Genomic DNA, 24973 nt, shown 5'->3' with positions numbered 1-24973 from the left:
TGAGAAGTCTGGAAACCATCACAGCTGCCCATGATTCAGTCTTCTGAGGCCTGCTCCAGGTTCGCCGAGGTGTCCTTTCCCTGCTCGGCGCAATATACCTTTCTGATCAACCATACAGGCTGTCTTGGGCTGTAAATTTGTTTCACTCTGTCTTTTTATAGGTTCTGCTGCTTTAGAATTTGTTTAGAGCCATTTTTTACAGGTATTTGGAGGGGTTTGAGGGAGACCTCAAGCAAGTCACTGCTTTTACTCTGCCATCTTGCTCCGCCCCTATGTTTGGAAAATTTAAAGGTAACATGGTTAAAGAAAAAAAAAGTGACAATTGGATGGATACATTTTAGTCTTTTAGAAAACTTAAACACAGTACACTGTCTTTTCCAAGGGTCTTTCTTTTAATTTGATGAACCTAGATAATTTAAAGTCATGTCACAGTTATTCTTTTTAGAACAGTTTTTTTCTTTGTAAAGTTTAATCTAGAGGTTTATTCTTTCTTTTAAAAAAAAAAAAACAACACAACAACAACAGAGCTTTGAAGGCACAATTGTGTGGGAGAGCCAGGATCTTCAAGGCCTCGTGTCTAGGAATCTTCACAAAGTAACAGTGAACGATGGAGGGGGAGTTCTCAGAATCATCACAGTAAGTCATACTTTCTCGATTTGCAGAGCAGAATTTTGGGAAAGTTACAAGTTATCATACCAACTGATTATTCATTTTCCTTTTTGCCCAAATCCTTTCATTAGGAAGTAGTATTCTGTGTTAGAGCATGTCTGATAGATACGTATTTAGAGATCACTATAGCAGAAAGACTTGAAAGGCTTAAAACATAGCTGTCACACGTGAATTCATAAATTCAAATATAATGAATACATTACCTTAGTATAAAATGTCTTCAGGTTAGTGAATTCTCTGAGTGAAAAATGTCTCTATTTCTCGGAGTTTTTTGAGTGAGAATTCTTTATGAACCCTAACTCATTGCTGTCCAGAATCTTCATTTTCTGTCTTACTAGGCTAGTTATATTTCATTTAAAATACCACTTGACAGGCAAGTCTAAAATGAAGACTACATGTGTGCTTTAATTTAATGTTGCTAAAGGAATTTGGAGATTTGGTATTTGACAGGTTTAATAAATTAAAAACTTCCATTTTGTTTCTTTAGTTTTATTAAATATAGAATTTTAGAGAGTGAATCAAAAAAGCTTTAAAATATGCAGATACCCAGATGATCTATGATTTAGTCAAAGGAAAGACCAGAAGTCCTGAGAGTTTAATCACACAGCTAGTAAGTATCAGAAATATAATTTGAACCCAGTTCCTTATGTCAGGGAAAATCTCCCTTTGGGCAAAGATTTATACCATGTATCCCTGAATTCTGCTACCTTGCAGGGCGTTTTTCCCACGCTCCATCAGTAATTGAAGATGTAGAAAGCTAAATCTAGAGTCAGTGTGCCCTGGCCAACAAGCTGTAGACAGAGCCATAAGTTTTTTGTGTAGTCAGTGAATTCAACTCTTTTTGTGGCTGCAAAATTTGAGTCTCTTAACATTAGTCTTCTTAAGACATTTTTTCAGCGATCAGTCTTCCTTAGCATTTTTCTGGTAAGACAAGGTTACCAACAGTCCCACTGAACACTGGCAGTAGGCCAGCTTTAAGGCATTGTTTCTGGCAACACTGCTTTCAGAAAAGACCTGTTGGAAAGATGGGTGACTTCAGGGATAGCACTGTGGCAAGCTGAAATTGGGTGAGCAGAAGTACCAACACAAGGAAGCAGTCTTAGACAGGGAGATCTGTTTTGGAAAACAGCATTAGCAGAGACCAGACTGATATGAAATAAACAGTTCATAGTGAATCATGGCATTGATCAGGTATAGAGTAGTTACAGCGACAATGTTAAGGATGGTTGCTGTGTGTATACTGTGTAGAGAGGATGTCTGGGGGTCAGTCAGTATTTTTTAATTCAGTGTTATGTTAATGACTGCACTTACAGCCATGTTTAAACTATACTGGCACCAACTGTTGAGAAGACAGTCTGAACTATGAACCTGCCTTATATTCTAGCTCAGTGGGAATTTTCACTTTAAGAGAAAACAAAAGTCTAAGTTACTGAAAACACAAAAAAGATGTTGAGGGGTGGAAGCTAAAGTGACATTCGGTTTTGGACTTTGGCAGTAGCAAAAACAAGACACTCTAATTTTGTGTAAGGCAGCCCTGCGGACCCAAAGGGAGACTTCAGGTGCCTGGGGTACTGTACACTAATTAGATGAAGAAACATGAAAGTACAGTGTGTCATAGTGATATTAATTCATCTTGGTGCCTCGTGAACTTAAACGAATGTTTGCTCTGAAGAAATATTCTGATTTTTGCCAAATACTTTTAAAATATGGATAATTCGTTATAATGAAACATGCCAAGTGTTTCATTCTTGTCTTCATTCTTTTTCTAGGCTGGTGAGGGAGCATTGCCTTATGAATTCATGGAAGGTGTAGAGGGAGTAGCAGGAGGCTTTATTTACACAATTCAAGGTAAGTTTACCGGCTAAACAAATGAAAAAGCCTCCTGAACTTCTTAGGCCTAATTCACAGCACCTAGAGTTAAAAAGTAGGGTTTTGGTTTTTTGGTTTTTTTTTTTGTGAGGCAGTTGGGGTTAAGTGACTTGCACAGAGTCACACAGCTAGTGAGTGTTACGTGTCTGAGGCCGAATTTGAACTCAGGTCCTCCTGACTCCAAGGCTGGTGCTCTGTCCACTGTGCCACCTAGCTGCCCCTAAAAAGCAGTTTTTAAAGATAAGTGAGAAGCCTTTTGGGGATGATGTATCCTTGCCACTGGCTTATCTTTTCAGCAGGGATGAGATAGGACAACAGGAAAGGCAGTCAATGGATGAAAGCCTGCTCCTCTTCTGACAGGCTTTTAGGGGCCTTGGGCCATATCCTATCCCCTGCTCTTGGATTAGGCCAGTGGAACAGTGAGGCTTAGGTAGCTCCCACTTTTACTTCTTCTTTGAGGTTCTCCTCTTCCTGCAATGTAGATTACAAGTTTCAGAACCATACTTTAAGAGCTCGGGGGCCAAGAGTATTAACCCAAAATTTTTTCTAAGACATTATTTAGAGGAAATTTTGGTCAGATTTTGTACTGGCTGTATTTGGGATTCTTGTTTTTTGTTTTTGTTATTAAAGGCATTAGTGTTTATTCACCTGTATCCTCTCAGTGGTAGCTAAGAAAGGAAGGATACTGCCAATATATTTATTTATAACTGAAAGCCATTGATGGAGCAAGGTCTGTTTGGTGATGCCACAATTCTCAAGGACTGTATCCCTTCCAATCAGTACAGTCCCTTCTGAAGGGTTCTTGGAATAGGGGTCCTTGTTTTGCCAATGACTATAAAAGATCAGAGAAAGACCTTGGAGATGAAGTACAGTGGAACTCCATTTTATTGCTGTTGTCAGGTTTGGGACTAAGACCCATGTTATAGAGGCCTTTTATTCTACTAGGCTTTCATTGTGAGTAGTGCCTGTATTTTGGGCAACATAAAATGAAGCATGGCATACACAGACCTGTCTGATAAGCTCTTACAGAGGGATTCTACCTTTTTTCTCAAAGCTTCTCTTGTTAGCTCCCCAGTGTCCCCATGGGGAAATAGATTGGAGCAAGTATGATGGTCCCAGTGTTACATGAGTGAATTGAGTGGTTAAAAAATTTCCCCATGTATTAGATCTAATAATAAAGTTGGATCTAAGATTTGGGCCCTTAATTCCAGCCCAGTGTTCCTTCCAATAGACAACACTGCTAAAGAGGAAAGGAGCCCATTTACTTAGATCATCCAGAAGAGGTTGGCTGTATCAGCTTTGGAGTAAAACTGTGGGAAAGTTGAAGAGTTTTCCTAAAGCTTGCCACTGAAGGGACCTAGTTAGGAAAAAAAGTCCAAGGTCCTCCTATGCAGTCCTAAAATTTGGGATTCTACTTCCCTATCTGTAGCAGCGTCCTTTCTGAGAACACTGACACCCTTGTGTTGTTAAAAATAGCTTTTCACTGTGTGACCCTGGGCAAGTCACTTAACCCCAATTGCCTAAAAAAAAAAAAAAAAATAGCTTTTCATGTCTTTTGAGATTATTGTTGAGAGAACCTGTAAAGTGTTTCTCAAGTGACCTAAATTTTGAAATATGGAAGCTCTTCTTGTCTGTATAAGAATGAAATATCTAAACAACAAAGACTCTTTTGTCTTTTTTAACTGCTCTCTTAAACTATATGAAGATGATGTACTTGCCCAGATTCCTTCTAGCCTGTTGTTTTCCCCATTATTTTATTGCTTTGTTTTAAACATTCAGTTTTATTTCATTTATTTATAGGGGGAAGGAATAGGGAAGAACATTCTTATGGGAGATCTGGCTGATTTCGTCTTTGCAGGAATCCTGTTACTCTTTGCTCTTGACTCCTGGCACTCAGCTCTATTGCATGCAAGGGACTTACCTGCTGTTATCATGCAGGGGAAAATTTTTTTTAGCTATATTTTACACACTGAGGATATTTTTCTTTGAAAAGTAAAATAACTCTGGCATTAAGGTGAAGGAATAAACACCAGTTTATTTAGTGATGATTAAGCAGATAACCAGTGAGGTCTATATTAAATTTTTGTTGTACTAGCATAACAGTAGGCTCATTTTCCCAAAAATAGTTTTGCAATAGGATATCTGGCCTTGAATTATTCAGCCCTATGAATACTGATCCTTTGGTATAGAAAACCCACAGGATAAAGGGAGAATAGGAAATTTTGAAAGAAAATAGAGAGAATTGATTTATTTTCATAATGAAAAAAAAAATGCTGTACAGGCTTCTGTAGTTCAAGGATGTGAAGCCTTTTTGTGTTTGGGATTTGCAGGTCTTGGAGCAGAAGCAATTCTGCCCGGAGCACAGCACCTTACTTAAGAAACAGAGAAGGGTTAATTCAGTACTGCACGTATCTCTCTTTCCAACAACTTTGGGCTGCTGCTGATATTCTCAGGACATCTGTTCTCCTATTCCAGTCTTCTCATTGCAAGTCATTTCTGCCAAGTTGGGTTACAGTCAAGTCTATGGCTTATGGCAAGACTTTTGCCTTAGCTGCAGTTATCATCCCACTCTGTCTTGCTTTATTATCTTTTGTGGCAGGACTTATTGGCAGCCATGGCAATATACTCACTGCTCACCCAGCACATCGTGATGCAACCAGATTTTTAAGACCATTATCATCCTATCCCTGATTGCCTCACTCCAACTTTTTTCCCTTCCTTCCTTCCTGAAATTCAAAGAGAGCCTTGTCTCTTCCTATCCCCAGGAAATGATCACTAGCATCAAAATTTTCTTATATAACCTTCCCGCTCCCATTCTTTTCCTATAGAGCATATGAGTTCCATAGAACACCAGGAGGCAAATACTGCTTTAAGGAAGCAGGATGTGTAACACTCCATTTATCCTAGACGGGAGGAAGTTGTTAAATTTACAAAATTATTCACCGTCAGTTTCCTAGGAATAGCAGTCTATCCAAATGCATTTGATTTTTAATAACATTTACACTTAGTTTTTCCCACACACCTGTATTGTGCAAAGTGAGCCACAGATTTAGTGAAAGTAAGTTTGTGGCTTCTTAGTCTTAAGGGACTGTGCTTCCCCTGAGAATAAGTGAAGAGACTAATCAAGACAACAGCTGCAGCACGGGAGCAGGATACAAAATGAATTCATGAACATCAGCAATTCTATAAAATACTGATTAAAAAAACAAATAGGAAAATTACTAACAAGAAATTTCATTGCAAAAAAAGCCCTATAAAATACATAATACTTGAGAGTTAACCAACCAGTATACATGCAGGAGTTACATAAATACAGTTACAAAACACTGCAGAAATAAGGGAAACAAATAATTGGAGAGATAACCAATGTTCATGGTTGGATTATACCAACATAATAAAAATAGCAATACTTTGGAAACTGATTTACAGATTTAATACTACACCAGTCAATCAGAGGGGGGAAGAAGGGGGGTGTGGGCGTGCTTTATAGAACTAGACAAAATAAATAAATTCATTTGGAAGAAAAAAAGGTCCAGCAACTCAAGGAAAATAATGAGAAAAATGCAAATGAAAAGGGCATTGCATTACCACACCTCAAACTATATCATAAAGTAGCCATCACTGTATTTGGTACAGGCTTTAACAAAGAGATGTCATGTCAGTGAAACAGACTGGTTAAGCAAGAAGCATCTATTGAAAATATCTCCAGCATTGGATAAACTTAAATACATAAACCATTGGGGGAATTGCCCCCATTTGACAAGAGTTTTTGGGAAAACTGGAAAACAGTTTGGCAGAAATGAGGTTTAGACTGACATTTTCTGCCATGCTTTGACAGTAAGCTCAAGATGGATATATTACACAGGGTCTTAAAAAAGAATTTAGAACAGAAAGAACTTTTTTATTTTTTTCTTGGCTAGGCAGTGGGGTTAAGTGACTTGCCCAGGCTTACACAGCTAGTAAGTGTTATGTGTCTGAGGTCAGATTTGAACTCAGTTCCTCCTGAATCCAGGGCTGGTGCTCTATCCACTGCACCACCTAGCTTCCCCAGAAAGAACTTTTTTAAACACCCCCTCTAAACCCACTTTCACTTTTTGGAGTTTTAATATCTCTGTTGTGACTTTGGCTTCTTATAACTTTTTATCTTCCCTCCTAAAAACTTGTGCAGTCCACATGCACATTTTAATTAAAGTTAAAAGGAATGGTCGTAGAATTACAAATTTAATTCAACTTCCACATTTAAATAGACAAGGGAATTAAGGCCCAATCCAAACTTTCTGACTCTTAGACTAGTGCTCTTTCTAGTATTTGGCACTGCTTCCATGAATTGAAAGCAAAATTAACTTCATGATTTTTTTAGTTTCTTGATATGCCATGAGGTGATTGGTAAGACTCTTGAGAGATGGAGAACTAGGGTTGAAGAATTACCCCTCTAAGTTGGTAGCTGGATTGAAGTCAGGAAGACTTCAAGCTAAATAATGTAGATACACACACACACACACACACACACACACACTCACTCACTCTCTCTCTCTCTCTCTCTCTCTCTCTCTCTCTCACTCACTCTCTCACTCTCTCACTCACACTTATTAAGCTTTCATTTCCTCTTTAGTAAAGTAGGAGTAGTACCTATCTCACAGGGTTATTTTGAGAAAAGTACTTTGTAATGGACAGGTAGGTTACAGGAGTATGGGACCTAGAGTCAGGAAAACCTGAGTTCATATTCAGCCTCAGGCACTTTAACTAGCTGTGTGACCTCTCTGCCTCAATTTCCTCAACTATAAAATGGGGATCATAATGGCATCTTGCAGGGTTATCGTGAGGATCAAATGAGATACTAAATGAAGTGTTCAGCACAGTTCCTGGCACATAGTAGGGGCTTAATGAACACTAGTTATTATTATTATCAAATTATAATACTGTATATAAATGAGCTGTATTACTACTTATTAGCCTTTTTTTTTTACTCATTAGCTTTTGTATTGTCTCTCACATTTTTGTCATTCCTCCTTTTCAGAAGGTGATACCCTTTTACAAAACCTTCAAACTCGCCCAGAAAGGTTTATTGATCATACCAATAACCTCCGCGAAGAGGATGCCTTATTGAAAAAAGAGAGCAGCACCTTTGATGATATTGTTTTTGTGGACATTGTTGACACCTACCGAAATGTTCCTGCAAAATTACTGAACTTCTATAGGTGGTAGGTTATAAAATATTTTGTGGTTGGGTTTTATGTGATTTGTCGTGTGTAGAAAAACCTTACCTATTCTCAGAGAGTGACACCCTGGACATCTGGAATATAAATCAATTTTGCTTCAGTTTTTGTTAAGGATTGCCATTCCAGAATGCTGCCAATTACGCAAGGTAGCAGATCAGCGATTAAATTACTAGAAATTAACTAAGCAAAAGTTAATATAGTTTTGAGGATATTCTCACCAACACAAATAAGTCAGAAGAATGAACAACAAGGCAAACAACTGTTTGCACCCGTCAGGGGAAATCAGTGAAGTTAAAAGGGGTCATATTTTAGTTGTTTATACGTCTACTTTGAAACAGTGAATTATTTTGCTACTCACAACCCTAAATCTGCCCCAAAGAATTCTTGTCTTTATTTCTTTGTACTTCCTTGCCTTCTTAGTGTATGGGGGGGAAAGCACTGGATTTAAAGTCAGAGGATTTATTTGTCTTTACTGTCATGAACTATTTTAATTCTTTATCCCTCCAACATTAAAATATTCCAAATTTAGATTCAATGTTCTTTATAATCCAGTCATGTTAATAGCCTTCAGTATTTATGAGTGTTGTCTTGAAATTCATTTGTTATTCCTGTGCTTAGGATTCCTTAATCAGCTGATGCTTATTCTAATATAACGCTTGGTACCAAATACAAATCTATTGTTCACTACCTATACGTGTTTATGTGATAAGCCATATGAGTATATGTGTGTGGACCTGTGATTGATATTCAAATCCCAACCACCTCTTTAATTTTCTAAAATCCTAATCCTAAGCTTTTATTCCTTTCTTCCTCATTGAGCCCCATATTTTTTCCTTTCTCTTTCCCTTAACTTTTCCCATTCCATAGCACCTCAGGTGCTAACTATCTGACCCAGAGCACAAAAGTACTCGAGGGGCAGCTAGGTGGCACAGTGGATAGAGCACTGGCCCTGAAGTCAGGATGGACCTGCGTTCAAATTCGGCCTCGGACCAAACACTTGACATGAACTAGCGGTGTGATCTTGGGCAAGTCACTTAACCCCAATTGCCTCACTTAAAAAAAAAAAAGTACTCGAGATAAACACAAATTTTGTATAAAGTATGGTTTGGTAGTCAAAGATGGTGACAGATTTAGGTGTCTGAAGATACTGTAGAGTTAGGACAATAGAATGTAATTTTTCAGAGATACTAATAGGCCAAGGACTCAGGTATGACTAAGTGTGGGGAATCAGGGGAATGGCTGTGGCCAAAGTTAGGCAGTTACAAGACCTAGGAATTCAATTTTCTTTGCATTAGTCCCTTAATCTGCATGTAGTTAGGAGCTATCAGATATTTCAGTTTGTAGGAGCCATTAACTATGACATTACTGTTTGAAGGTTCAGGATGTGAAGAATAATTAGCTATTGTATTTTGAAAATATGAAAGTACAATATAGATTTTGAAATATATTGAAGAAAATTTACTTAAAATTTTTAAAAAACATTGTTGATGTATAATTCTGGCATCAATGTAAAATTTTGAAAGGGATTTGGCTTTTGGGGGAGAGTTCTATTTAAATATATAGTATTTAATATTTAATAGTATTTAATAATATTTTTAAGGCTTTTCAGATCCATTACATGGACAAAATGTGAATCTTGTGTGTATTTAAACTATGAGATCCTTTTAGTTAACTGCTAATTGAGCAGTTATCTCATAATTTGAGTCAGCCTTACAGATAACATTTCTTTATTCATTACCCTCATATCAAATATATAATGTAGATTTTTTTCAGTTGTTAGTATCAATAGTAAATTTATAATCACTAGCATTAGTGTAACTTTATAAATTTGGGGCAGAACTGGTATATTAATCCAGCCATCCTACAGCTGGTAGAACTTTCCTCTGATTTTTTTTTTTCAATTCAGCCTCCTACTTCCTATCATTCTCTTAATGAGATTATGAGATTTTAAGAAAGACATTTCACTGTGAAATAATTAAGAAGTATTCAGGTCTCCATCAGGCCTTCTCTGTTCTGTTCTTCTTGTCATATTATCTTGTTGCTGTGTTCCATATAGATTGTCACTGATTTTCGTGTATGTGTGTGTGTGTATGTGTGTTTTGGCACCAGGACTGTGGACACAACTAGCTTTGATTTGTTGCTGAAGACAGATGATGACTGTTACATAGATTTAGAAGCTGTGTTTAATAGGATTGCCCACAAAAACCTGGACAGACCAAATTCTTGGTGGGGAAAGTGAGTAAAACTTTTCAGCCTACTGATTTTCAAGTAATTGGATGTAATTACTTTGAAGTGAAATGTATAGTGTTATTTTCACAAGAAAATGTGGTTGTGAAATTTAATTTCCTTATTAGTCTCCTAGTGGTAATTTAAGAAAAAAACATAATAGGCTTCTATATTTTACTGCCTGGTGAGAAGAGAAAAGCAATTTTGGACAAATTCTTTTTGCTAATAGACATGACTAACACCACCCCAGATGGCAATTTCATATTAATAAACTGAGAGAACTTAGCATACAAGAGAGCCTTCTGACTTTTTCCCCCCCGTTCTTGTATCAAAAAAAGCCTCCTTAGAAAACTTTAGTCTAACAACATTGCATATATAAAATTGTTTGATGTTTTAAATTTTTAAAATTTTTTTAAAAATAATAATAAATTTATTTATTTTTAGTTTTCAGTACTCACTTCTGTAAGATTTTGAGTTCCAAATTTTCTCCCTATCTCTACCCTCCCCCTACCCCAAGACAGCATGTGAATTGATATAGGCTCAACATATACATTCATATTAAATCTATTTTCACATTAGTCATGTTGTAAAAAAGAATTAGAACCAATGGGAGAAACCACGAGAAAGAACCAAAAAAAAAAAAAAGAGAGAGAGAGAATGCAAATTATATGCTTCGATCTTCATTCAGACTCCACAGTTCTTTTTCTGGATGTAGACAGCATTTTCTATCATGAGTCTTTTGGAGTTTTGACCTTTTTTTAAATGACCTATCTGTGTGTAAGGAGTAGAAAAAAAGGAACAAAGAAAACACAACAGTGTTTCTCCTCAGAGAGCTCTCTGCTTGTTTATACTAAAGAGAATTTTCTCATCTCTCTGATTTATCCACAGTAGTTTGGGGGTTGAGGAAGTAAATGGAAAAAGAAGTGTGATAAGTATTGGTTTGTCTACCCAGCAAGCACAAGAAACTGACACGATTATTTTGGTCTAAGCTTCAGATTGAATTGGGCAGTTGACCGGACAGGAAAGTGGCAAGAATTAGAGTACCCCAGTCCTGCTTATCCTGCCTTTGCATGTGGGTCAGGTTACGTTATCTCCAAAGATATTGTTCATTGGCTAGCAAGCAACTCAGAAAGACTAAAGACGTATCAGGTAAGCGAGAATTTGTTAGTCAAGATCATGATAAATTTAAGAATGGTTTAAACTGAGTTTTATCCAGCCGTAGTCTGCTGTCCTTGGCAGTGGCACCAAGGAGTGTAGGAATACTGGACTAGAAGTCAGAACATTTAGTTAATCCAGCCACTCATAGCCATGTGACCTTGAGTAAGTACACTCAGTAAAGCTCTATATAAATATAAGCTGGTGGTGTTAGTCTTTCTTAGTGGATTGACTTCAAAAGGTTAAGGATATTTCCTAACTTTACTTTCCCCATAATAATCCTGGCATGGCTCTAGTAGTATTCATGAGTCTACCTAATTTCTTGAACCTATGTATATTTTTACCCTTTATTTACAAATGTAGATTATCAGAATTGAACTGAAGTTCACTGTTCATTGGAATGGAGGTTATTAAAAGGGGTGTTTTTTTACTTGCTTCTGGTTTTGATGTAATTGATCAATCAGCAGAGCAAAAACTATTTTACTTTATTCTCAAGGTCACTTGTGGAATTTTAAGATTCATTACACTCTTATACTTTGAAAAGTATAGATGCTAACCTTCTTATCCATTCTGTGATAATGAGATTGAAGATTTTGTACCAAAGATGTAGAAATTGGAAATAAAAGAAACACTCCAAAAGAACACATGGTTGACCTCAAATTCATTATTTCCACGAAGCATGAACCCTGCCCTTTTTAATTTTTTTTTTTTGTCTTTGATGTTTGTGGGCATGTTGTAGGGTGAAGATGTGAGCATGGGCATTTGGATGGCAGCTATAGGGCCTAAGAGATACCAGGTGAGCAAATCTGAGAAAGTATAAGTGCTTCCTATCTGTCATGGGTGGTTCCCTGAACTTCTCTATCAATTTCCCAATTTCCTCTCCTGTAATTTAAGGATAATAGTGGTTTTTTTTTCTATAAACTGTCATGGAGCTATCGCTATGCAGATAACACCCTAGTCTGTCTCCTGAATTCCAGTTCTGTGTCTGTTGATTTGGAGTATAATTTTTTTTTACACTTAATTTTTCTTAAATTATGTAGATTGCACAAAAAGACAGTTTTCAGTTTTCATTTTACTTAGTATGAGGATTAGTAATTATTCACTATCCCAATTCTTAGTTCCCAGATTTTCTTCCAGAACCCCATTATCACTGCCTCTTAAACTCATCACATCTTAATTTTCTCTAGAGCCCTATTTCCCTTTTTTGGTTCTTTTCTGTCCCTTTTACATCTTCTGAAGATTCTACCCATTTAACAACTGTGTATTCCCAACTGTACTGAAAGTGAAATTGAAGCTCCTCCTGTGGTAAAACATCAATATTTTACTGAGTATGTTACAGCTCTTTTGAAACTTCATCTGACTTAGTGATCTGGTGTGTATATCTATATTTGTATCTTTAATTTCCACATTTAACTTCCACAAACAGGATAGTCTTTGGTTGTGTGAGAAGACTTGTGAAACTGGGATGCTCTCTTCCCCTCAGTATTCTCCACAAGAACTCACAGAACTGTGGAGGCTGAAGGAAGCATGTGGGGATCCTTGTAAGTGTGAGGCAAGATGATGATCATTTAAACCTGGCTGTCTGAAGACCTGCAGAGAAGAAAAGATGAAAGTGTAGAAGGAAAATTCAGAATTATGCTGTGGAACCAGATTTCTTTCAAGGGGCATTTTGTTGGTGCTTTCACCTATAACTGATGGAATATTTCTTGATATTTGCATAGAAATTCCCCTTTTAAAAATAAGCATATGCTGAAAAATTAACTTTTTTATGGCTAAGCAATTTAAAAAATACCATATTATAAAGGAACGAAGCCCTTTTATTTAAAAAAAATTAATTACTTAACAGTTTAATAATCTGTCCATTACTTAGGGTTGTGACTTGGCTAATTGCTCAAATCAGTTGTAACTGGTAAAGAAATCCAAGTAGGAGTTCCAAGAGGAAACAGTCTGTTTCTCAGTAGGGAATTTAGCTTGCCTGCATTGGGAATGAAGTGCTGGCAAGTCATCCCTTGTGGTTACTAAACAGTGAGTGCAGATCTGGCAGGTAGCTGGAGAGGGGAGTTTGCCCAGTTTGGGACCCTTGTTGTTAAGTATGTCTCTAATATTAGTAGTTACCCAAGTTTGTAGCCTATATATATTTCAACAGGCATACAGTATTGGGTGCTAATTTGGTCAGCTTCTGTTGATAAGGGCTATGAAATGTCCCTATTAAGGAAAACCTTCCATCAGTCAAAAGTAAAGTACTCCTCAGGGTTTTGATGATAATGGAGAAGTAATTTTCTAAAGAATAAGTTGGTGCCCTAAAAGAACTAACCTCACTTTTCTATTTCCTGGGAGTATTTATATCATCATGGCTTACCTCAGGCCTAACTAATATTCACCTAAAATTGAGGCAATCTAGAGCTGAATTTCAGTCATATTTGAACTTCCATGAAGATAACACTCTCAACTTATGTCTAGGCTCAAACCCAAATAAAAAGCATGACTTTTTTTTTCAGTGCCCTAAAAATAGTACAACAGAAGGGATATAGCAGAATTAATTTAATTAGCAAAATAGTGGGAATATGTGCCTTCCCCATTTTCAGTGGCCTTTTCCTTAGTTGTAAATCATAATCACATGGTATCAGTAAGTATTCATAGTGAGGTCTATTAGGGGAAAATGCAGAATTCTTATTGTAGACAGTAACTTTTTCAAACAATATTAGTAAATAGTCTTAACATTTAGGTTTTCTATGTAAAGTTGTACTATGAAGAAAGAATAAAGTACAAAAATAAATATACAAACAAAAGCCAGCAAATAGCCACAAAGTGTTTATTAGAGTTATCATACAAATGCTAGAAACAATCTTTTCTTCATTGAAATTTGGTTTGACAAATTCTTTATATCGTTGACTTCTTGGCCTCAGTCACACTGAATAGTCATAAGTTAATTTTTACCATCGTACTAATATACAGTCTCCATTTTCAACAGAGTAAAACTGTAATGGCTGTTGGTCATTCTCTAGTTCAATTTCTCTGCCTTCCATCTAAAATTGGAAAAAAAAAAGTTTTAAAAGGTATGAGATAAATCTGCAAAGTGTACTCTCTTCATACCACTAAAAGTCAGTCACCTTCAGAATCCTAAATAATGTCCTTTGGTCAAATATATTGTAATCTATAATGAAGGACTAAACTTGATTATGGGTCTTGTTGAATCCACTTACTTTAGGGCTTTCATAGGACAATTTGAGGTCTGATACTGGAACTTTGAGTAGACGAGACAGCAAGCCTTTCACCTTTTGAATTGTCATGGACTCTGTCAAATAGAAGAAAAGAAATTATTTCTTTTAAAAATGACAGCTAATTATAAAACCAGCTGCCCTTATTTATAAAAAAAAAACCCACAAGATTGTTCTTAAATTAACAGTAATGTAAGCACGTGTTTTTATTTAACTTTTGAGCACCAAGCTGGCTTGATGTCTGTATGTACTTCAGTTGTTTAGATTATCCAAATAACTGATTAACGTTAAGAAGCTCATCTGATACATAGACCATCATGTTACTGCTTCATAGCCTTTAAGTACAGTTGGTGGGGTACACAGGATGCACTGAGCCAACGTTTTGACCTAAGTGACCTTTGATGATGAGTTTTCATCCTGTTCCATTGATTATACTATTTTAAACTGTTCCCCACCTGGTGTAATTCTCAGTACAGAGGAAGGAATGTCTGAAATCATCAACATCCTTTGGTTTGTTTTTCATGTCCAGCTGACAGAAGGAAAAGAATGTTTGCCAGCAAATCAGGAGACTTGGGTTCTAGACCCAGCTCTTCCGGGCAAATAGTTTCTTCTCTAGGCCTCAGTTTCCTCATCTGTAAAATGAGGGGGTTGGACTAGATGATCTCTAAGATCCTGTTCAGCTCTGATTCTACTATTCGCGAACGTGCTACATCAATGACACCAAGGGACCGTACAGCCCTGGAATTTAACTTGAATGAGTAAATGATTTGGCTTGTTAAGAAAACACAGTGAACTTACTTCCAAAGATGGGTTATGGTAAATAATGGATATCTTAATTATGAAATGTTTAGTTTCTTTGAAGCTTTAGCTGGAGGCACAGCAATAGAGTGTGTGGTTTTCCTGCAATATCACAATGTACTTAAACTCAAATATTTTTCTATCAAAATCATTTTTGTAAAAGCTGTCTGTGTTTTTATGCAACTTGTGATAATAAATGTGATCTTTATTTTAGAATAAAAAATTAGCGCTTTCTTTTCTAATGTATTACATTCAGCCATGTAACTAATTAGACTTCATCTTATATTACTGGGAATAAAACTCAACCTAAGTTGTATATTATACATATACATCAACTGCCATAGCCAAAAAAAATTCCTCATTAAGGAGGTAGGCTTCTAGGGATGAGCTTCTCCCTTGACAGGCCTCTTCCTTACATAGCGGACTCAATCTCTTGCTGGGGCCATCTGCAGTCAAAGCTTTTCTAGCACAGCCCTCAAGAATCACCTTCATGCCCCAAAGAGGGATCAGGGCAGAATTTTATGGAGGACACAGCGAGCTTCAATATCTAAGCAATGAGGAATTCCAACTAAAACAGGAGTAAAAGATGTCATCGAGGAGATGTGTGCTAGGAAGAAAAGACAGGCTGGTCATGTGGTAAAGGAAGGTACAACAGGCAGCTAGCCAGGTTGTTCCGTTAGTGAGTGCCCTCCTGAAAGCAAGAAGGCTCCCTCTACCTTCTATCCCTCTTTGGGGAAAGGAAGCATGAACAAGAGTCATAGAAGATGGGCTGTAACCTACCAAAATCACAGATTTGAGTGTAATATATACATACAATGACTATCACATCTTTTGAAACACTATTGCTAGAAATGTCAGAATTAATAGTCATTTCTGTTAATGTCACCTCAGATGGATACAAATTAAATCATAATCAAGCATGGCCTATATAAATCCTTTCAGGCAAACCTTTGACAGACTGTTAGGGAGACAGAAGTAAGAAATGATAAATATAAATATATTATAGGACCATAAGAATAGTATAAGGAGTACTAAGAGAATTCATTGAGGACAACAAAGTTTTAGAAGCCTACGTTGGAGGGAAAACAAGCAAAGACGGGATAGGGCAAGGATAACAATAGATGCTGAAAAGGTATTACTACTCAACTATTATCTTTATGTTTTTTTTTCTCTGCAAAGAAAGCACTTTAGGCTGGAAAGGACAGAATAAAAATAGTAAGGAGTTAGAATTCAAGATAAAAATGAGAATGTAAGAAGTTATCAGGCTGCCCATAGTGAATTTGTCATCAAGCTAAATGAACTACATCCCAGGGAACTAAAAAGTGGCAGATTCAATTGCTTAGCCACTGTCATTAATCTTAGACAATGAAGAGAAGCCTCAGAACTAGAAAAGAACAAAAATGCTTTCCCAGTTTTCAAAAAGGAACAGAGAGGTAAAGCATAGACCAGTGAGCCTGACTTTGACTCCTGGTAAAATTCTAAAATGTGTTATTAAAGGAATATTTAGTAAACACCTAGAAAGGGGATTAATAATCGCTAATGTCATGCTAAAGTAACCATATTTCCTTCCTTCAGCAGAAAGCAGAAGATGTTAGGTCAGAGCAAAGCAATTGAAAGTCAGATGCTATCCTTGTGGATGAATGACACCCAGGTTAAGTGAATGTGGAACTGGTGGAATAATCAACCATACCTAAATAGTTAATGAGTTATTGCCAATTTGGAGAGAAGTCACTAGTAATTTTTACCAATGATCTGGATAAATGTATAGATAGTGCCTTTAACAAACATGCTGACTGCACAAAACTGGAAAGGATAGTTAACATGGTGGGTAACAATTGAAAAAGATCTCAACATGTAGAATCTAATTAGATGAAGTTTAGGATAGGAACTAGACCTGTGATTTCATTGATCAAGTATAGGAATGCCGAAGTGAGGAAATATCCTCTGCTGACATAGGTCTCTATAGACCTTCTCTTAGAGTCTCAGAGACTTGCCTCAAGCACTGTGAGGTTGCCTGACTGACCAGTGGTCAAGTGGCCAATATCTGGCTGCGTCAAGAGAAAAGACTTACACTTAGATCTTATGGCTTTAAGGCTAGTTCTTAATCCATTAAATCATGATAAAATGGAATGGATATAAATGTAAAATCATATACTAAAGGAAACTAAAAAAAATTCCACTTCACCAATAAAGGATGAGAGAGGCACAGCTAGACAATTATTCTTGAGAAAAATACATAAGGCACTTTTTGTGTCTAACAAGCAGTGTTGACAGGGCAACATGCTAGCCAAAAAGCTAGTGTGCTCCCACACTGCAGTGTGTCCAAAACACAATAAATGAGAGTCCCTTTGTGTAAGACCAGAGCTGAAGCATGATGGATAGTCAGTGCTGGTCACTAAATTTTAAGAAAGGTGAGGAAAACCTGGACAATGTCCAGACAGTGGGAAAAAGTCTTGAGCCAGGCTGTATTTTGATCAGCTGAAAAAACTGGAAATACTTAACTTGAAAAGGATTTGGGGAGCAACATGACCCATCTTTTGTGTATTTTAAGTGCCATCAAGTGAAGGATGATTAAACCTGTTTAGGGCCAGAGTAACAGAACACGCGAGGAATGGATAGAAGTTGCATAGAGAAATATTTAGGCTTAAAGTATGGGAAAAACTGAACATTGAAAATTGCCTAAAATTGAACACAGGCCACCTAGGTTAATAGTGGTTTCTACCTCACTACAAGTTTTCAAGCAAAGATGACCCTTTGGGATTTTATAGAGGAGATTCTTGATCAGGTATGATTCAGACGTCAGTGGTTTTCTCTACAGGATAATCTGAGAAATTACATTTCTTGATGGACGTTTTCAGATAAGTTACAAACGTATTTACTCCTCTGCCACAAATAATTATGTTTTCCAAGTATCAAGAAAAACACTTAGGTTCTTGATTTAATGCAAAACAGTGAGTTATATACCATTTGGGGGTTAAATTCAGAGTAATCCAAGCAGAAGTTAATGCACACCATTTCTAACTCTGCCATTTCCACTTAATTATTAATGAAATAAAGGTATGAGATGACCTAATCAATAGTCGAGGCTAAAATGAATCTGAGATGATAATGATGCCTTTTAGAAAGTCATGTAAGTAAACCATCTAGTTCTGGCCAAAAAAAAAAAAGCATTTGTTAAACCACGGGTAAAATCCTATTACAAAGCATACAAAAGATTACAAAGTTCTACAGGCTATAATTTTGTTTTCATTTTTTGTTTTGTTTTGTTTTTTTCCAGAGTCCTTGCTTGGCTCTTAGTTTGAACTGGTTACAGTAAATTCTGTATCATAAGTAACCTTGCAGATCCCTGTCCAATGCTCCCCTGCTTACTAAAAGGACTAAACTATAAAACCTACTGCCCTGCACTTCATCCCCTTACAGTTACCCAAATAAAATTCACTGACTAAAATAAAGCGTCATGTGAAAACATCTTGTATGTGCGTGCTCTTTCCTCATTTCTAGAATTATTTGTATGCTTATTCACAAAGAAGTACACGGTTGTTTTATTTCTGCTTTACACACAGGGAAAGCAACAGCTAGTAATATATTAACAGGGCCATTAAAACAAAGCAGCTAGGATAGTTATAACAGGCAATTGAAGTGTAACAGGCATAATTTGCAAATGGAATAATCTGATTTTTTTCTTCTACTTTTCTTTGGTAATGTATGGTGAAGTAGGGAAATCAAAAAGATCTGGGTTCAATTCCTGCTTCTGACATATACTAACTATGTGACCATGGGCAAGTCACCTGTTCCTGGCAACTCTCTAAGACTCTAAATTACAGATAAATTATGGAATATCATGAGAATAATTTCCACAGCAAATTCCCAAAGCTAGGAAAATGATTAAAGATTTCAGAATTCAACAGTGAAGTTCCCTTTTTCCCCCAGTGAAAAAAAACCCTATAGGAACTAGGTCTCAACATTGATAATCCCAATGAGTGCAAACACAGTGATGCCTTTTTTTCTAAGGGGGAAACTGTAAATTCCTAAGGGCTAATGGCAATAACATCAAAGGAGATGAACTGGTTTTCGACCTACCCAGCACTACTGTGGCCCATGCTGTCAACATTTAACTCTGAAAACAGAATAATGAATCAAACTATCTACTTTTTGGTTTTTTTGAGAAGCAGATTTTGGAGTAGTCTTTTAAGAAAATGAAAGAAGGAATATTGGTAAATTAACAGAAGACTGATAAATTCTTACTGATGAGTACAGCAAGCAGTAATGCTATCATAAGCTTGTTTTATTAAATAAATGAACAAATTTTAAAGATCAGTTTTTCTCTACTGATGAGTAAAAAGGGAAAAGTGGTTTTGCTGACTTGAATTTCATTTTTGCTTTTAAATCATTGTTCTAAATTTGACCTTTGCTTAAATATTTATCTAAATCAAAATTTAAATTTCAGATTCTACAGTATATGAATTGATCACAGCAAATGATAGCCACATTTCAGGTTTTAGTTTGTTTCCATCTGAGTCAAGTCTAAGTTAAATCATCTAGTTCAAATTTGTTCAGAAAGATATTTGTTTTCTGAATAAACAATCATTCTGGACTGAGCATTGGATTTGAAGTCAAGAGAAACCTAGTTCATTTCCCAGTTATTAACCTTGTCACTAATGCAATCCTGGATTAGTTACTTAACCTCTCTGGGCCTCATTTCCCCATCTGTAATATGAGGGGGTTGGACTAGATGATCTATAAAATAACAGACATATTTGAATAAAGCCCCAAAGCTGGTCTGCAGATAGAGAAGGAAAATCATTGCTTGTTGGTCTTACACCTAAGAAAAAGTAGGTGTGGTTATTACTCTCCAAGTATTTGTATTTGGTCAGTGAGAATTTGTAGAGTATCTGTATGCAGAACACTGTACCCAAGCACTATGGGGAAAAATGTCCCTGCTCTTTAGGATACAAAAAAAGGCCATTTTTTTGGCCTCATTTCTTACCTATCTTTAATCACTGAATGGGCTTCGCCTCAGTAAAACTGAGAACTGGGAAAGACTTTAGCTTAAAAAGGCCAAAGTTTCCCATTGCATCAGGGCCATCTCCAGTTGTCCTGATCTGTATCTTGCCACTGGACCCAGATGGCTCCAGAGGAGAGAGTGAGGCTAGTGACTGCACAGCCTTACCTCACTTAAATCTAATTCACTTGTAAGTCATGACATCACCTTCCTGATGTCACTGGTCCTCTTCAAGAACAGAGGACAAACAACAATAACAACAGCAGCCAACAATTTTTGAAAAGGCACTGCAGTAAATGGAGAAGAGCTATGCAAAAATCTGTGGCTGTGAATATTTAAAACTAAAAAAAACAAAACTACATTTTCAAAAATTAAAATTTGGTATCTCCTTTATATGTCTACAATATTTTTAAACTTTAACATCTCAAAATATATGTGACTTCAGTGATTTGTGAGCTCCCTTCATTAACAGAGGTACAACTCTTCCAAACAATTTGTTAAGTAAGTTACTGTTCTCAAAAACAATAGTTGCCTTGGGACAAACCCAGTGCTATGCCGGTAGGCTGGTCTTCAGGACGAATATTGCTAGGCCCCTACACCAAGCCTCTGGTAGGACCTCACAGTCCCCTCTGATAACACAGGGACAGGATGCATTGAGATAAGTAAATGGTGGGCTCCTGATAACTCTGGGAATGGAAGTAATATTAATGTGACTTACTTTCTCTGGGGCTGCCTTAAATTGGAAAATGTCTGAAAATCTGAAAACTTTCAAGTCCATCTTTTTACATGAATCTGATCTGCTTTAGAAAGCTTCCCACCATCCCTGCCCAGGAACAGCTACAAGTACAGGTCAAAAACTGCTTAGGCATGCCCTTACCTGGTAGTTGCTTCACTAGGACTTTTTGATCAGGCTGATTAAGACATTTTATCGTTAGTGCTTTAAGGGAAAAGAGAAATATTACTTAATGAATACCTGTTGCAATGTTTCTTTTACTATGTTTGCAATTATGGCTTCCATTAGCTCCCTGCTTCAGTACTTAATTCAGAACGGTTCTTATTGACATAATATTTGACCCTAAATACTCTGTAGCCTTCTCAGAAATAAGAGGCAAGTACTATTCCAGTATCAGTTTCCAACTTATTCTATCACTTCTTTAATGCTCTCTCAAATTGCATTTTGGGAAACATTCGAAAGTAGGAAAATTACTCATTTCTAGAGAATCATAATTTACTTAACTACTCAGACACTATTTCAATTTAAAATGAAATCTGAAGCACAATAGTTATAAAATGCTCAATCCTTAAAGCAATTTCACTCCTATATGCTAAATATTAAAACTTATAATCATTAAGCATTGCTTTAAATATCATGGTACTTCAGTTAATATATAAAATCTGTTTAAGGTAAACTCTGTGATCTCCATCAGCCAAGTTCCTCCTGGCTTTCTTTTTGCTCATAAGGACTTGAAGACAAATATTTATTGTTTAGATTCTGAATTCTTACTTAGCAATTGATTTTTCAGCATAAATGGCTGTTGTGGTTTCAGTTCCCCATCTTCAGGTGCACCATATTCTGTTTATAAAAAGAGAGGGATAGCAACATGTCAGCTAACTGAACGAGGAACCCAAAGACTTGTAAGAAAATAAAATTTTACAGATAAATGTGCCTAAAACAACCCTTGTCTTTCCCACACTAAGAAACGTCTTGCTGTACCAGCACAATGGTTAGTATGTTAGTCACAGTCCTGAGTTGTTTTTTTGGGGTTTTTTTGCAAGGCATTTCAGGTTAAGTGACTTGCCCAGAGTCACACGGCTAGTAAGTATCAAGTGATCAAGGGTCTGAGGCTGGATTTGAACTCAGGTTTTCCTGACTCTAGAGCCTGTGCGCTATCCACTGCACCACCTAGCCGCCCCACAGCCCTGGGGTTTTGGTGGCTATTTGGTTTGTTGTTTTTCATGTTACTGAGAGGGATTTTTGGACCCAGATACCTTTGTTTCAGTCACAACTTCCTTTCACTTTTCCCTCAAGTATGTTTCAGCTGTACTAACAGTTCCTGTCAATTTAGAGGTCAGAGAGAAATCTGGCATCAGTCAGGTTTCCATTGGGTGCAGCAATTAGACTAGGTTTCTCCCTGCTTCATTTCAACCAACTAGCTTGTGCACCACAAATGGGAGCCTAAATGCTGGGGGGAGGCCAGGACTCTTTCAACTGCCCAGGCTTCTCATAAGCCAATTGTTGATGAATTTTTGGCATACACTCAAAGTACCTGGGCTTTGTCTTTAAAACTGCTACCAGTAATACAGATCCGTGGCTACAGGGTTTCATTAGAAAACACTCAAGTCACCTAAGGCACCTAGCAAAATGGGTCAGCTAATGGAATGATTTGTAGGCCTTTCCCAAAAGCAGCCTTTCTCACCCACAAAGATAATGTTAGAGCCTGAAGCATTTATGTAGTAGGTGCTTCCCTGCATTAAGAAATGGATAAAAATGAAAGTCATGTAAAAGCAAAATTTGAAAGAGTAATATAGGTGAAAATGAAGCGAAAAGTACATCAGGAACAAAGAAACACCAAGGAGCAACCACACATTCCTTAGGGAAAGAGCTAGAGTTTAAAAGTACTAAAGTATTGAATTACTAAATTATTAAAAATTAATAATGCTTATATATTTGTATTATTATATATATTATAAAATAATTAATAATTAAAGTATTAAAACTCTGCACCATCCAAATGTGATAGGACAAAGCACTCTGGGACCATGAATATATACACTGGATTAGTCAAAGTATTAATGGCCAGTCTTAGCAGGGTAGACCTAGCATGGTCACCCAGGAACCTCGAGCAAGAAAAGCTCTTTCAAAATAACTTTCTAAAATAAATAAGGAATGGTTAGATAGAAACCCTAGACCTTGGGACGCAAAAACTCCAAGGGAACTTTTTTTTTTAGTGTATTCCGGTGGAGGCCTCTAGGAAGATGCCTGGAGATCACAAGGAAGGAAGCAATAAGAGGTGGGTGGATGCCAAAGGAGTTATACCCCAAGCCCTCCCAGCAAGAGGAAGTGCACCCACCATCTGGTGGCTTCCTATTTTAACTGATTCTTGGTAACCAGGGGTTAACTCAGCTACTTCTACCATCTGAAGGACTACAAATATCATCAGAACCTTCTAAATTTCAGTCGCAGCAGCCAGTTCTCTATAAAATAGGAAGTGAGGTTGGTTCCCTGGAAATGTCAAGTCTTTTCCTGAATAATTAACATACACATCTGGAGATGTAAAGAAAAACTTTAGCATTAACAAATGCTAGCCTCTCCTTACCAGTTTAAATAGCTTTGATCTTACCACTTCAGAATTCCAAAATCTCTAATTCAATTTGTTTCACTGAAAAAAATTAAAATTCTTCTAAATATGGGAGACCTGGGTTGATTTGTATTCCCTAAGAATTTCATCTAGTTTGCACTTAATTTATTCAACCTGAACACTTGTTCTAAATTTTCCCCCAAGGAAAATCCCTATACAATATTGATTTGTCAAGTCCTTTAGTCAAACTCCAAAACAAAATCTATCACCTTCTTTACCGCTGGTAAAAACTTGCTATCGATCACTTAGCTGAGAAACACAGCTTAACAAATGTGCCAGGCACTGAGGTAGGTGCTAGTGATTACAAGACAAAATGAAACAGTCCTTCTCCTTGAGAAGCTTACAGTTTGTGACAGGTTAGTACCAATGGGAAATAAGGACATTTTCCCTGCTGCCTATAAATATGCCCAGTTCTCTCCTATGCTTTAAAAAAATTACCTTCCTCTCGAGGTATTGTCCTATATATCTTCTTTCCTTTTCAAAGTTAAACTCCTAGAAAAAAGCTCAAATTTTCTCTATTTCCTCTCACTATCTTCCCAATCTTTTGCAATCTAGCTTCTGTCCTTTTCTCAATTGAAATGACTCTCTCCAAAATTATCAATGACCTCTTAATGGACAAATCTGATGGCCTTTTCTCAATCCTCTTCTTAACTTCTTTGCAGAATACATCACTGTCGTCTACTTTCCTCTATGGGTTTTTGGGACATTGCTTTCTTGTTTCTTCTGCTTTAGCAACTAACCTTTTCGGTCTTCTTTTCAAAGTCACTATCCATATCACATCCTTTAAGCATAGATTGTACCCCAAGGTGTATCCTGGGCCCTGTTTTCTTTGTCTATACTCTCTCAGTGACCTCATCAATTCCTATGGGCTTAACAATCACGTCTACGCAAATGACTCCCAGCTCTAGTTTCTCTGCTAAGCTCATCCCCCATCACAAAGTGCCTACTAGACATTTCCAAGTGGATATCCCGAAGTTATCTCAAACTCTATGGGTTCATCATCAATCCCCCAAAACCCATCCCTCTTCTAAACTTCTCTTTTTCTGTTGAAGACACCACCATCTTTCTAGTCATCCAGTAACCCTACTATCAATTTCAACTCACTCTGTATATCCACTGTCTCCTAATCTTGTTTCTATCTTTACAACATCTCATATCTGTCCCCTTCTCTCACACAGTCACCACCAAATAGCTGAGGACTTTGTTATCTCTCTACTTAAGTATGGCCTCCTAACTGATCTCCTTTCCTCAAGTTTCTCTCTACTTCACTCCCCATATAGCCGTCAAAGTGATTTTCTTAAAGCCTAGGTCTATGTACCTCCCTTACTCAAAAAAAACTCTAGTGGCTAATAATAACAATAATTATTATTATTATAGTTAGCCAATAATATGGCACTTTAAGGTTTGCAAAGTTCCTTACAAATATCTCTTTTTATCCTCACAACAAACCAGGAAGAC

The 24973-nt window shown here is 36.9% G+C and overlaps 2 protein-coding genes across 3 annotated transcripts in view; one reads left to right on the top strand and one right to left on the bottom strand.

Annotated features, from left to right (window-relative positions):
* Positions 1-13846, top strand: part of LOC114049683 (UDP-GalNAc:beta-1,3-N-acetylgalactosaminyltransferase 2) — a 37317-nt gene extending 23471 nt beyond the window's left edge. The window contains exons 6-12 of the mRNA XM_027871006.1: positions 526-636; positions 2439-2517; positions 7556-7739; positions 9867-9992; positions 10973-11132; positions 11878-11934; positions 12565-13846. Coding sequence (XP_027726807.1) covers positions 526-636; positions 2439-2517; positions 7556-7739; positions 9867-9992; positions 10973-11132; positions 11878-11934; positions 12565-12699 — 852 coding nt within the window. The 3' untranslated portion in view covers positions 12700-13846. The remainder of the gene's footprint in view (positions 1-525; positions 637-2438; positions 2518-7555; positions 7740-9866; positions 9993-10972; positions 11133-11877; positions 11935-12564) is intronic.
* Positions 13847-13936: 90 nt separating this feature from the next.
* LOC114049682 (tubulin-specific chaperone E-like) overlaps positions 13937-24973 on the bottom strand; it is an 84283-nt gene continuing 73246 nt past the window's right edge. The window contains exons 14-17 of one of the 2 annotated variants that reach the window (XM_027871004.1): positions 21661-21729; positions 21034-21093; positions 14342-14433; positions 13937-14164 (exon numbers count right to left, since the gene is read on the bottom strand). In XM_027871004.1, coding sequence (XP_027726805.1) covers positions 14072-14164; positions 14342-14433; positions 21034-21093; positions 21661-21729 — 314 coding nt within the window. In that variant the 3' untranslated portion in view covers positions 13937-14071. The remainder of the gene's footprint in view (positions 14165-14341; positions 14434-21033; positions 21094-21660; positions 21730-24973) is intronic. The other variant, XM_027871005.1, reaches the window with a different exon arrangement.

Source organism: Vombatus ursinus, unplaced genomic scaffold (genome assembly GCF_900497805.2).
Source record: "Vombatus ursinus unplaced genomic scaffold, bare-nosed wombat genome assembly UNPS02014798.1, whole genome shotgun sequence".
Lineage (NCBI taxonomy): Eukaryota > Metazoa > Chordata > Mammalia > Diprotodontia > Vombatidae > Vombatus > Vombatus ursinus.
This window is presented reverse-complemented; position numbering and strand designations above follow the sequence as displayed.